Source organism: Cetorhinus maximus, chromosome 15 (assembly GCF_964194155.1).
Source record: "Cetorhinus maximus chromosome 15, sCetMax3.hap1.1, whole genome shotgun sequence".
NCBI classification, from domain to species: Eukaryota; Metazoa; Chordata; class Chondrichthyes; order Lamniformes; family Cetorhinidae; genus Cetorhinus; species Cetorhinus maximus.
In genome coordinates, this window is record NC_135893.1 from 45,542,254 (window position 1) to 45,555,703 (window position 13,450).

The 13,450-nt window shown below is 46.4% G+C and overlaps 1 protein-coding gene across 2 annotated transcripts in view; it reads left to right on the forward strand.

Moving 5' to 3' along the window:
- Positions 1-10,424: 10,424 nt before the first annotated feature.
- gsg1l (gsg1-like) overlaps positions 10,425-13,450 on the forward strand; it is a 342,176-nt gene continuing 339,150 nt past the window's right edge. The window contains exon 1 of one of the 2 annotated variants that reach the window (XM_078558330.1): positions 10,425-11,147. In XM_078558330.1, coding sequence (XP_078414456.1) covers positions 10,844-11,147 — 304 coding nt within the window. In that variant the 5' untranslated portion in view covers positions 10,425-10,843. The remainder of the gene's footprint in view (positions 11,148-13,450) is intronic. The other variant, XM_078558331.1, reaches the window with a different exon arrangement.

Below are 13,450 nucleotides of genomic sequence, written 5' to 3' on the forward strand. Positions count from 1 at the left end.
CCAGCACCACACCAATTTTGTAGCTCCATTAAACATGTCATCAAAAATGATGGCTCTTGACCTTTGGGTCTTTGTTTTACCCAAGGCAGCTGAATGCAGCACGGAAATGATGCCCACATAAAATCATCACACTGGAGGAACTAAACCCCAAATTTGCAAATGCTAATTTTTTCTCCAAACTTGAAACGATGGGCCGAATGGCCTCCTTCTACACCATAACAATTCTGTGATTCTGTGACACTAAAAATGGACACTGGTTGATACATTTGGAAAAGATCTCTCAGGAATTAACAACATTCCATACTCTGTTTGGGAGATACTGTTTAGTACCATTCAGGCTTTCCGTAATCCAATTCTTTTCCAACAGTGTGTGTACCACATCATGTGTGAAATTCCAGGATGCATCTGATTAGCAGATGACATTGCTGTTGTTGGTAATAAATGCTGGCCTAGCCAGTGATGCCCACATCCCGTGAACAAATAAAAAGAACTCCTCATCCTGAACTTGTTCCTGGTGAATCTGTTGGAGCTTATTTGACATCACTGGCAGGAGTCTCCTTGTCAATTGGGAGTATGCTTCCAGCTCTTCAATGAGATTGACCCCTGTTTCGTTCAAGGCCCACTGTGGCCCTCGAAAATGCATCTGCCATTGGACGTATATTGTCTCATAGATGAGCCTTATGAGGCCTAGGTGGAGCCTCTGTATTTTGGGAGGCATCTTTGTCAGCTTCTTCTCATGAATAATGAGACTAGTGGCTTATGGTCTGTTTCGATTGTGACTTTGAAGCCCATGATATAGTTTGAAAACTTCTGGCATGCCCACGTGACTGTAAGGGCTTCCTTTTCTTTGACAGTGTATCTCGTCTTCATGTCCGACAGCCCTCTGGAAGCACAGTAAACATGTTGGTGACTTCCATCCAGTTGTTCCTGGAATAGGGCCGCTCCCACACTTGTGGACGAAGCTTCCGCTGCTGTGGTAGCGGGTCATAATTAGCCAGAATTTCAGTGGAGAGCAGCATCATTTTGATGCAGGTGAATGCTTGCTCTTGATGTGAGTCCCAGCACCAGGCCTGGCCTTTCTCAAGCCCATGCCTAAAAGTTTCTGTGACCTTTGCCAAATTTGGTAAATTTGCTGGTTCACCATCCCCAGGAATCACTGGTGTTCTGGGATTGAGGACGGGGTTGGGAACTTGATAATAGCTTTAGTTTTCTGTGGGCCTGCCATGAAGCCTTTATTGCTAACAACGTGCCCATGAACTGAATTGATGTTTTGGAGGGCTCACATTTCTCATTCAGCATCAGCCCTGCTTCCTGCAGGCACTCGAAGGCTGCTGTGAGTCTCTTGTCATCTTCCTCCACAATTCTAGCATGAACCAATACATCATCCATGTGGTAAATGACCCCTTGAAGGCCCTGGAAAATGGCCAATACCATATGTTGGAATATAAAGACGTCGTGATTCAAAGCGTGATACAGCTTGATGGACAAGTTCTCACCATTTTGAAGCATTGGTAACAAGCTCCCCCCAGTCATTAATGTAAGTGCTGCCACGCTTCAAGGAGATCTTCAGAGCATCTTTGAGGGGTTTTTTTTGTCCTCCACTGGAACGTTGGCCATTTGAGTTGAGAGAACAGGACCTAGTGAGAGAGACAAATTTTGGCCATCTGGAAACTGTGTCTGGTCCATTGAGGTTGATTTTGAGTTTTGCCTCAATGCTTGTGGAGTTGGCTTCAAAAGGACACTAGTATTTTTGGACGGTCCTCCCATTGAATCTGGAGGATGCAGCATTGCTGATGGAATTTCTCTAGCGCTCTTGTTTGTCACTGATACACAGTCCAGGTCTCACTGCAGTACAGGAGTGTGGTGACAACAACTGCTCTGTACACTAGGATTTTGTTTACTTGCGGAGGTTTTTGTTGTCAAACACTCGCTGCCGTAGTTTGTAGAAGGCTGAGCTGGCACAGCTGATCCGGTGTTGGATCTCCTCGTTAACGGTGGCCTTTTGAAAGAGGTGGATACCAAGGTATGGGAAATGTTCAACATATTCCAGAGTCTCTCCTTTAACATGTATGAGAGGTGGAATATTTGGCTGATCAGGTGTGGGTTAAAATATGAGATTTGTTTTGCTAACATTCAGGGACAGGCTGAGTTTCTTGAACAAAGAATTGAAGAGATCGGGAGTGACTTGCAAACCTGGTGCAGAGTGGGTGACGACACTGCAGTCATTCGCAAAATGTAGATCATGTATTTCCATATTAATCAATTTAGTTTTGGCATGGAGGTGACTGAAGTTAAAGAGTTTTCTATCTAGATGGTATTTAATACTCATACCAGAGGGCAGTTGATCTTGGATGAGGTGAATAGCCACTGTCGGGTAGATTGTAAATAGTATAGGTGCTAGCACACAGCCTTGGTTGACTGGATTGTGAAGGCATCATATTATCATGAAGCAGTTGCAGAATCATGATTAAGTTTCTTGGACATCCAAATCTCTGGAGCACAATCCATAGAGCCTCACGATTTACTGCGTCAAATGCTTTGGTCAGCCCGAGAAATGCATTGAAGAGTTCCTGGTGTTGTTCTTGACATTCTTCTTTCTCTGGAAGGTCTAAAGCCTCACTGTGTCTCTGGGAGAATTTCCTCAGCCACAGGAAGTAGGCCATTCTGGAGAATATGTGTCAGCATTTCCCCTGCTGTGGACAAGTGAGAAATACCTCGATCGTTTCCACAGCGTGAATTATCTCCCTTCCTGAAGAGAGTTACAACTGTCACGTTCCTGAAGTCAGAGGGAGCTCTTTTCCCCCTAAATCCATAGGATGAGTGAACGGAATCTTGATGTGAGCAAAAGCCCATCAGCTTTGAAGACCTCAGCTGGAATACCATCAGGGCCGCAGGCTTTGGTGTTTATCATCCGTTTGATTGCTTGTTGCAGCTCTCCCATCGATGGTGGTTCACCCATGGATTCTACCACAGGGGAGAGCCTGGGGAGCCATTGTGGATTCACGGGTGAGGAGTTGTTGGAAACCCCATCCTGTGAGTGAAGGGCATCATCGCTGGCTACTATGGCAGCCTGCTGCATCCATAAATGGCAATGGACATCTACATCATCACTCTGGTAACTGTTTTCATTCTACATTTGAAGGGTCGACTGCCATAGAGATTGGTGACCAGCCCCTATATGTTCCACCTGATGCCACCTCGGAGGGTGACAGTCCGGCTGTCTCCGAAGGTGCAGCATCACACCTATCCCCTGCATCCAGCAGCAGCACAGATACACTCACTTTGGTAGGGAGTCAATCGTGTGCTGACCTGGTGTCACACTCTGGTGAGCACCGTACAGTCACGCTGACGCAGATGGGAGAGGCAGTGACAGGCGAGGTCACTGGCAGTCGGAGGGCTGTTGGAGGGCAGCCCCCTGCTGCAGCCACACCTGATAAAGGGCCTCTGATGAAGGCACACTCAGCCTGTTGGAGTTGCAGAGGTGAATGGGGAGAATCTGGCGGAACTGCCTCGGGCTATGAGCAGACATGCGCAGGTAATGGAGGAATCCTTCCAGAGCATTATCCCTGCCATGTCTCAGGTAGGAGACAGCATCGCTTCTCCTGTGGAGACGGAGTGACAGCCTTGAAGATGCAAGCCCAGGAGACCACACAGTGGATGACTGGTGTCAGGGCAACCCTGAAGATCATCACTGGTGCCATAAGCTCACTGCAGCAGTGGGCCACCGAGAGGTTGCCGGTTCCCCTGGACACCCCTCCAGGTGCACATCAGTCACCGGGAAGCAGACGGTGCCATGTTGCACCAAGGGACTTGGGGAGATGCAGCCTGGCACACTTGAGGATTCTTCTCAAGGTGCTCTGAGCGTTGTCAGGAGCTTCCCAATCCTCTGCCAATGCCACAAACTCACCCAGCAGCAGTGGCAACACAGGAGGATCCTACGCTGATACAGGAGAGCCTGAATTCCCTGGCCCATCCTGGCTTGGGGCTGCCAGGGAACACCCACCACTGTCAATAACAGCCATGGAGCAGACAGAGCAGCATCCCTCTGCCACCATATCTACAGATACGAGAGATGTAGCAAGGAGTTCATTTTCACACAGTAAGGCTGCACAGGTGTTTAAATAATCTTGTTAGTGTAGAAGTGTTATTGTAATGTTAAGGAATTATTCTAAGGGTGAACCATCAAAGGACTCATGCAGACCGTGCACCAGTTAGGGTGATTGTTGCATTTTCACCTGGTGACTTGCACTTCAGGAGGAAGCAACAGCAGATGGTAGAGGCAGGGACAGCAGTAGAGAGTCCTTGTTGGAGCACACAACCTTGTCCGAGTTCCTCTGAACTGGACACGGATACCTTATCCTGGGGGCCATTGATGAAAAGGAGAATCACTGAGCAGCAGAGAATGGGAGACACACTGACAGAGCTTCCCATCTCATGGTGAGGTGATGTTACAGGCCACTGAGATAATGATGTCTTCCTCCCATGGACATAGTGACAAGCCCCAAAGATCGTCATACATTGCAATCAAATGAATCTGTGCAAACCTTCAACACCACCATTTAGACTCTGGATGCAAACATGTCTTCATCTTCAATATGACAACAGATATCTTAACTTTGGCCTTATAGAGCCAGCCACATTGATCTACAGCATTGTCTTCACCAGCACAATGATAGCAGTGAAGTGAGGCTGGGCCATGAGAGGAATGATGGTAAAATGGGAAATGGAAAAAGGAACTTCACTCAAAACACTTCCACTTCTCACCCCCGGCCGCCTCTCAGTCAGTGAGCCGCACACCGCCTCACCTCCTGATGACTGGATCTGTCCCAGTACAGGTACAGGTAAAGCAGTTTTTGCTGGGACCCTCAAAAGCTCCAAAACCCAGTGAACATTGGCCAGGAGGATCTGAGCAGTCAGAGCAGGGATCTGATCAGCCTGTCTCTACTTCTGCTGAAGCTACAGGGGTCACAGCATATAGGAGTGGTAGGAAAAGGAAGAGAAAAGATTTGTCGCTCTTTCAGATCACAACCAATTAAACTGAATTAACAAAATCAGGGACAAAGTGAAAAGCAGCCCCTTAAAAGGAAACTGCAAAAATAAAAGACAAAATTCAAAGGAAACTTACAAACATTAAACCAAAATGTGATCAAAGCCTTTACGTGATCGATGAAGCACGGAAGGTGCCGGCGGAGAAAAGGTTTGTAGTTACACAATAGTTTGCACATGTGGATCGAAGGAAATGTTCTCGTATGTTTTTGTCCTTTATTTAGTTCACATAAATATTATTCTATTTCACTAATTCCCTGTTCCCTTTCTTGGGTGCTGACAGTAAGTGACCTACTAATTAGTTTGATGATGAATGTAAGGACATGAATTGATGGAGGCAATGGGGAGGGGGTGCAGTTGAAGGGGTAGTTGGTTGGCTTCAGGTGTCAGTTATTTCAAAAGGAAATAGATAGGCTCTTGAGGGAAATAAACTTGCAGGTCTAAGGGGTTAGAGCAGCGGAATGGAGCTGACTGGATTGCTCTACAGAGAGCTGTGTAAGTGAAGCCTGGGTACTAGATTTTAGTGTAACTCAACCATTTTTAGATTAATTTTATGTTGTATTCATTGTCATAAGCTACAAAGGTCAAAACACCATTTTGTGCTAACACTGAGATAAGAAGCCATTTTGTGTTCTGTACTTTATAATCACTCACATGTGTTAATTAGGATTATTACATGATTAGAAACCAGCCAGAAACAGATGATTGACCAAACAGTATACCTCAATTAAGCTGTAATTGAAGAAATAGTAATCAATCAAGTAGTTATGCTAAAGCTGGATTTAAAACGTTAAAAGTTTAAGCACTATTATGATATGTCTGCTTTGGATGCGTATCAATCAGATATGCTGTGCTGAGCTCAGCAAAAACCATGACCAAATAGACAATTGTGCAAAGTTAGATAACAAAAGAAACATAGTACTTTCAAGGGATGATGTATGTAGGCAGTCCATTTCCAATTAAAACAAACCAACAATTAAATTAACCAATTATGAAATTACACAGGCATGGTCTGAGATGAGGAGTTGATAATTTAGGGGGTAACGGTAAAGGCTTTGAGCAACATCTTTGCTAGCTAGGCACATCCTGGGTGCCCCTTGAGACAGAATTTGAAAGAATTGCTGCCAATGAAGAAACAGGAGGACTTCTTCACTCGTCAGCGACCTGACCACTCGATTTGAAGCTGTAACACTATCTTGTGTTGTTAAGTATACTTTTTCCTTTTCAAAATAAATTTTCCCTTTTAATTTACTACTCGAGGTTCTGTCTTGCCTTATGGTTATGTCTTTTTTGAACCTAAACGTTTAATTGATTTTATTGGGTTAATCTGAAATTAATCTTAATTAAGGATTAAGATAAATTAAAATAGTCTATATATAAAAAAAACAATAGCTGGCACAGACTCAAAGGGTTGAATCATCTCCTTCTGTGCTGTACTAAGCTGACATCTCTATGACTCTAAGGCACTGGTTGTGAGGAGAGAAGGAAACCGGTGTTTGGATTTCCTTGTGACATGGTGCATCATATGGGGATGATTTGAGGTTTTTCTCTTTTTCCTCCTATAGATCCAATCCCCACTGCTGTGCAATGTTGTGCAGGCCACAGCAAACTATGATCATTCTGGAGATTCTGACTAGTGTGTACTGAAGAGAACCTTCAGATCTGGCCAAGGACCTGAAGGGTGTCTTCAGTATGTTGATAGCTGGTTCCAGCAAACTCCTAATGGTGATTTAGTATACATTGCAACACTATTGGACTTCTGATTGGTTTCTGATGGGTGTCAATGATCCATGCATGCAGTGGGCATCTCTTGTTGCCCAGCAAGCACCCCCTAACTCCACTTCTAGGTCTGAAGAGATCAGAGAGTGTGGACTGCCTCAGGATGAAAGCATTATGGCAGTTCCTTGGGAATCTCCCACACATTTACAGAAATATCTTGTTGTGGCTGTACACCAGCTGCACATTGATGGAGTGGAAGGATTGATGAATATTCCCTGGGTGATCTGAGGGGTGCCCAGATTGCCACATGTGGGCAGATGATGATGCCCTGTATCTGTGGGAAGCCAGTGGGAGTCACAAACCCGCTCATTCTGATTTGCATCATCACAGGTGAAGTTGACAAACAGCCCATCAGTTATGTATCTTATATGTTTATGGCCCACTGTCTGGGAGATCCTGCATATTTCTCCAACAGAACCCTGGAACGATTCAGAGGTAAAACGGTTGAGGGTAGTGGTGACTTTGACAGACACTGGTAACGCGTTACCACCTGGTCCAACAGGCAGCAGGTCTTCCTATAGGAGGCTGCAGATATTTGACATCACCTAACTGACACCCTTAGCCTCCTGGGACACTGGTGTTCAGACATGTTGAGGAAATTCAGTCTCTGCCTGTAGATCGAGTTCTGCCTTCTGTGAGCTGCATCTCTCTTGTTGGACCTATAGAACTGTAGAAAAGTTACAGTGCAGAAAGAGGCCATTCAGCCCATATCTGCGCTGGCCAAAAAGAGAAAAGAAAAACTAGCCACTGATTTTAATCCCACTTCCCAGCCCCTGGTCTGTAGCCTCGCAGGTTACAGCGTTTCAGATGCAGATCCAGGTACCATTTAAATGATTTGAGCATTTCAGCCTCAACCACCAGTTTAGGCAATAAATTCCAGACACCCACCACCCTCTGGGTGAAAAAGTTTTTCCTCATGTCCCCTCTAATCCTTCTACCAATCACCTTAAATCTATGCCCCCTGAAAATTGACCCCTCAACTAGGGGAAACAAATCTTTACTGTCCACCCTATCTAGGCTCCTCATGATTTTGTACACCTCAGTTATGTCACATCTCAGTCTCCTCTGTTCTAAGGAAAACAACCCCAGCCTGTCCAATCTTTCCTCATAGCTGCAATTTTCAAGCTCTGGCAACATTCGTGTAAATCTCCTCTGTACTCTCTCCAGGGCAACTTTATCTATGTCACTCCCCTCTTTCTGCAGGGTCCCTCTCTGTCGGTCCCCTCTCTCTGCTGGGTCCCTCTCTGTCGCTCCCCTCTCTCTGCTGGGTCCCTCTCTGTCGGTCCCCTCTCTCTGCAGGGTCCCTCTCTGTCGCTCCCCTCTCTCTGCTGGGTCCCTCTCTGTCGCTCCCCTCTCTCTGCTGGGTCCCTCTCTGTCGCTCCCCTCTCTCTGCAGGGTCCCTCTCTGTCGCTCCCCTCTCTCTGCTGGGTCCCTCTCTGTCGCTCCACTCTCTCTGCTGGGTCCCTCTCTGTCACTCCCCTCTCTCTGTCGCTCCCCTCTCTCTGTCGCTCCCCTCTCTCTGCTGGGTCCCTCTCTGTCGCTCCCCTCTCTGTCACTCCCCTCTCTGTCACTCCCCTCTCTCTGCTGGGTCCCTCTCTGTCGCTCCCCTCTCTGTCGCTCCCCTCTCTGTCACTCCCCTCTCTGTCACTCCCCTCTCTCTGCTGGGTCCCTCTCTGTCGCTCCACTCTCTCTGCTGGGTCCCTCTCTGTCACTCCCCTCTCTCTGTCACTCCCCTCTCTGTCACTCCCCTCTCTCTGCTGGGTCCCTCTCTGTCGCTCCCCTCTCTGTCGCTCCCCTCTCTGTCACTCCCCTCTCTGTCACTCCCCTCTCTCTGCTGGGTCCCTCTCTGTCGCTCCACTCTCTCTGCTGGGTCCCTCTCTGTCACTCCCCTCTCTCTGTCACTCCCCTCTCTGTCACTCCCCTCTCTCTGCTGGGTCCCTCTCTGTCGCTCCACTCTCTCTGCTGGGTCCCTCTCTGTCACTCCCCTCTCTCTGTCACTCCCCTCTCTGTCGCTCCCCTCTCTCTGCTGGGTCCCTCTCTGTCGCTCCCCTCTCTCTGCTGGGTCCCTCTCTGTCGCTCCCCTCTCTCTGTCACTCCCCTCTCTGTCGCTCCCCTCTCTCTGCTGGGTCCCTCTCTGTCGCTCCCCTCTCTGTCGCTCCCCTCTCTGTCGCTCCCCTCTCTGTCACTCCCCTCTCTGTCGCTCCCCTCTCTGTCACTCCCCTCTCTCTGTCACTCCCCTCTCTGTCGCTCCCCTCTCTCTGCTGGGTCCCTCTCTGTCACTCCCCTCTCTGTCACTCCCCTCTCTCTGCTGGGTCCCTCTCTGTCACTCCCCTCTCTCTGCTGGGTCCCTCTCTGTCACTCCCCTCTCTGTCGCTCCCCTCTCTCTGCTGGGTCCCTCTCTGTCACTCCCCTCTCTCTGCTGGGTCGTTCTCTCCAGTGCAACTATGGGTGTGTGAGCAGCAGGCTGCTGGTGCCACTGTTGGTTACCTTGGTCTTCACCTGATGTCCAGTCTAAATCAGGAAAAACATTGTTCATTCTCATAGCGCAAACACCTAAAGTGTAGGCAGAAAACTCTCAGGAAATGTACTGCGAACAAGTCCATTCCCACCAGCAGGTAAGAAAGCAGCTGCACACAGTAATGAGTATTTGTGACAGGATTTCAATGTGATTGATTCAGCCCCTCAGTTGCCCTTCTTGTATTCTCACTTTGCCTTCACTGTAACTTTCGGTAAGTCAAGGAAACGGGGCGAGCCGACATGTCAAGTTGAAGACTATTGCTTTAATTGGGTAATTAACCCGCCTCTCCCCAGAGGCCTCCGGCATATATACACACAGTCTCATCTGTTCAAGTGAAAAGTGGAAGTTTGTGAGGTGGAGCCGGCTCGCTGTTTGATGTGTTAACATTTCCCTGGGTTTAAGCCCAGACCCGGAGCCAAACCCACAGACCCTTCCATATGTAAATTCTCACCATCCAGACAAACGATATCACCCAACAAAGACACCCGATTGCGGAATGGTCCAAACCTCCCACAGAATGTCATCATCTCTGATCACTGAATAGTAAAAACTGCTAAATATTTAGATAGTAATTCTCGCTGGGATAATCAGCATTAACTAATGGTGCATTCCCTCATTTCCAAAGTCTTAATTGTAACATATTTAGTTAGAAAGGATGATTGAATGTTTGTGAGGTAAATATTCACCTAGGATTGATTTATTTCCCCTACAGCCTCAAAGTGACAGTGAGACAGGCCGGGGGAGAGGTGGTGTTCTATAAGACAAACTTACACATGGTTTAAATAATGGCCCATTTGTACTTCCAGCTGCTTTGAAAAACAGGCTCAGAGCCTAATTATTTTTCTACCAATATATTTACTCCGTTTCTGTTTCTCCCCCTACAATTCAAATGGTTTTATTGATTGAGAGGTAATTTGGCAAATCATTTCGTCCAAAAATCTCACTCTCATAAAATGCCCGATGCATCCAAAATGAGCTGTGAGTTAGATCCATCTCTCTCTATACATTTACAACAAAATGTCACATAGTTATATAGAATAAAAATGATTTATTTCGGGAAAGTGCGTGTTAGACGTGCTGCAGAGCACAGTGGGCACTTGGGCAGCAGGGTCTGGATGGAGTTAGTAAATGCTGCCGGTGAATCGTGCACACCACCAGGTGACTGTCACAGGGCGGCACTAATCCCACTGCACCGTGTGTGCTGCTGAAGATGATGCTGTCTCTCCAGCCGTGTGGACGCACAGCCTTTCCCCGTCTGCTACCTTCATTCCTCATTCAATCTGGGACAGATACCTGACTGCTCAGGAACACACCCAGTCCGGACACCTTGGAGAAGAGGATTCGGCCCAGAGTGAAGCGATGAACTGGTGGCATTGACTGGTTTTCCAGGTTCCTGTGCAGGACTGGGGAAAGTAGCTGTTTATTTTGTCAGAGGCTCTGGCCGTGAAGGCTCGCTCACAACACGGGAAAGTAGTCGCTAAACAGTCACTTGACGCTACAATGAAAACCACCAGAAAATGTAGAGCCATGCTGGCGGTGAGCTTAAACTTGTTGGCTCTCTTTTTCTCCACAACTGCTTTCATTACTACATACTGGTGTGAGGGAACCCAGAAAGTGCCCAAACCAAACTGTAACAAGGAGATTAAATTAAACTGCATCAACTTTAACGGCACCGGCGGCAACGTGAACAGCTCCAAATCCAACCAGGTCCATTACAGCTGGGATACTGGAGACGACAAATTCCTGTTCCGCTACTTCCACACGGGCATTTGGTATTCCTGTGAAGAAAATATAAATGGTATCGGTGAGTGTGCTAATAAGCGCTCAGCTCTCGACTTCTCCTCATTAGCCAGTGTAAAAGTCTGTTCCGCTTGTCGGGTTATATTTTGTCTCCGTGCCAACCCGGTTTACAGTTTTCAGTTAAAAGCAACAGAAATTGAGTTGTGGATAAATAGTCAAAATAGATCTTTCAACTGCAGGCACACTTCTTCTTACGCTCTGTCCGAAATGCTGGTTTGACATGGAATCCTAATGTGAACTAGAAAAGTAAGTGTGTTGAGTGTTGGCTGCATTAGTGTATGTTCCCATGAGGTTGCCACTGGTTTTCAGTATGGGAATGAGGACCAGAATACAGCAATATGAGTACACCGTGATTAAATCTCCAACTGTCTCAAACTGCGAAACATAATAATTAATTCTAATAACAATTTCGAGCTCTTGAGAAATGCAAACTTGGATTAAGCAACAGCACTTAACTTTTTACCTGACCTGCTGCTTTACTGAAGGAATGTCTGTGGTCTGGACAGTTACTGATTTAATTTATAAAAACAAAAAACTACTGCGGATGCTGGAAATCCAAAACAAAAATAGAATTACCTGGAAAAACTCAATTTGCTAGTAGATATTTAATTAATTGTGTTTTGTTGAACAGTTGATTGAATCACAGCTCTGGTGTTATAGAGATGAGATTTTCTGAACTGTAAAGGTGAATACACTGGGCTTTCCTGCACATTTTGTTCAATTAGCAGAAAGTTTATTTGACTGAATGGAGCAAAATGGATTGGTGATCATTCTGTTAATTTGATGTTTTAGTTAGATTTGGATCTTGGATTTACAAATTTAGTATTTTCTACCTCCCACATTCCTTAGAAAATAAATTCAGATAGAAATTCCTGTCTGGCACAAAATACTTGTATTTTTCATTTAACATAATCTCTGACACACCTGCATTCTCTCCTCCCTCATATAGGAGCTGAACTAGAGGAATGATTTTCCAGTTGTTAGGGCCATGTTGTTTGAAAAGCGAATGAGTGATTTCTTTCTGTTCTTGCCCAGGACAGAGGGAGGTTTTCTACTGGAGATTCCTCCTTCTTATGGTGGTGGGAAATGAAATAACTAAGGAAGCTCCACAAACATCCCCATCCTGAATGATGGCAAACCCAGACTGAGAGTGTAAAAATAAGGCTGAAGCATTTATGGATGATCCATCTCAAACTCCACCTGAGACCCCACCATCACTGGTTGGAGTCATGCCTAGCACAAAGGAAGATGGTTGTGGTTGTTGGAGGCCGATCACCTCAGCCCCACAACATCACTGCAGGAGTTCCTCAGGACAGTGTCCATCTTCAGTTGCTTCATCAATGACTTCCCCTCCAAAATAAGGTCAAAAACGGGGATGCTTACTGAAGATTGCACAATGTTCAGTGCCATTCATGGCTCTTCAAATACTGGAGCAGTCTGTGTCAACATGCAGCAAGACCTGAACAACTTTCAGGCTTGGTAAATAGCAAGTAACATGCAAACCACACAAGTGCTAGGCAGTGATCATTTCATGCAAGAAAGAATTGAACCTTCCATTGGCATTACCATTGCTGAATCCCCCTTTATCAATATCCTGGACATTTACTTTTGACCAGAAACTTAACTGGACCAACCACATAAATACTGTGACTACAAGAATAGGTCAGGAGTTGGGTATTCTGTATTGAGTAACTCACCATCTATCTCCCCAAAGCCTCTCTACCATCTCCAAGGCACAGTTCAGGAGTATGATGGAATATTCTTCACTTTCTTGGATGAGTACAGCAGCCCACTTGATTGGTTTTTCATCCACTACCTTCAACATTCACTCCTTCCACACTGACACACAGTGGCAGCAGAGTGCAGTTGATGCACTGCAGCAACTCACCAAAGCTCCTTTGATAGCATCCTCCAAACCCAAAACCTCAAAGGACAAGGGCAGCAGGCACATGGGAACGCCACCACCTGGAAGTTCCCCTCAAAACCGCTCACCATCCTGACTTGGAAATATATCGCCGTTCCTTCACTGTCACTGGGTCAAAATCCTGGAACTCCCCCCACCTAACAGCACTGTGGGTGTACCTACACCACATGGACTGCAGCGGTTCAAGAAGGCAGCTCACCACCGCCTTCTGAAGGACGACTAGGGATGGGCAATAAATGTTGGCTAAGCCAGTGATGCCCACATCCATGAATAAGTAAAAATAAATGTTAGCTGGACCTTTATTTCGTGGTAGTCTCACTAAGTGGTTGTCTTTCACCATCAGATACTTGGCTGACTTGTTCAGATAGCTGTGTGCATTTTTT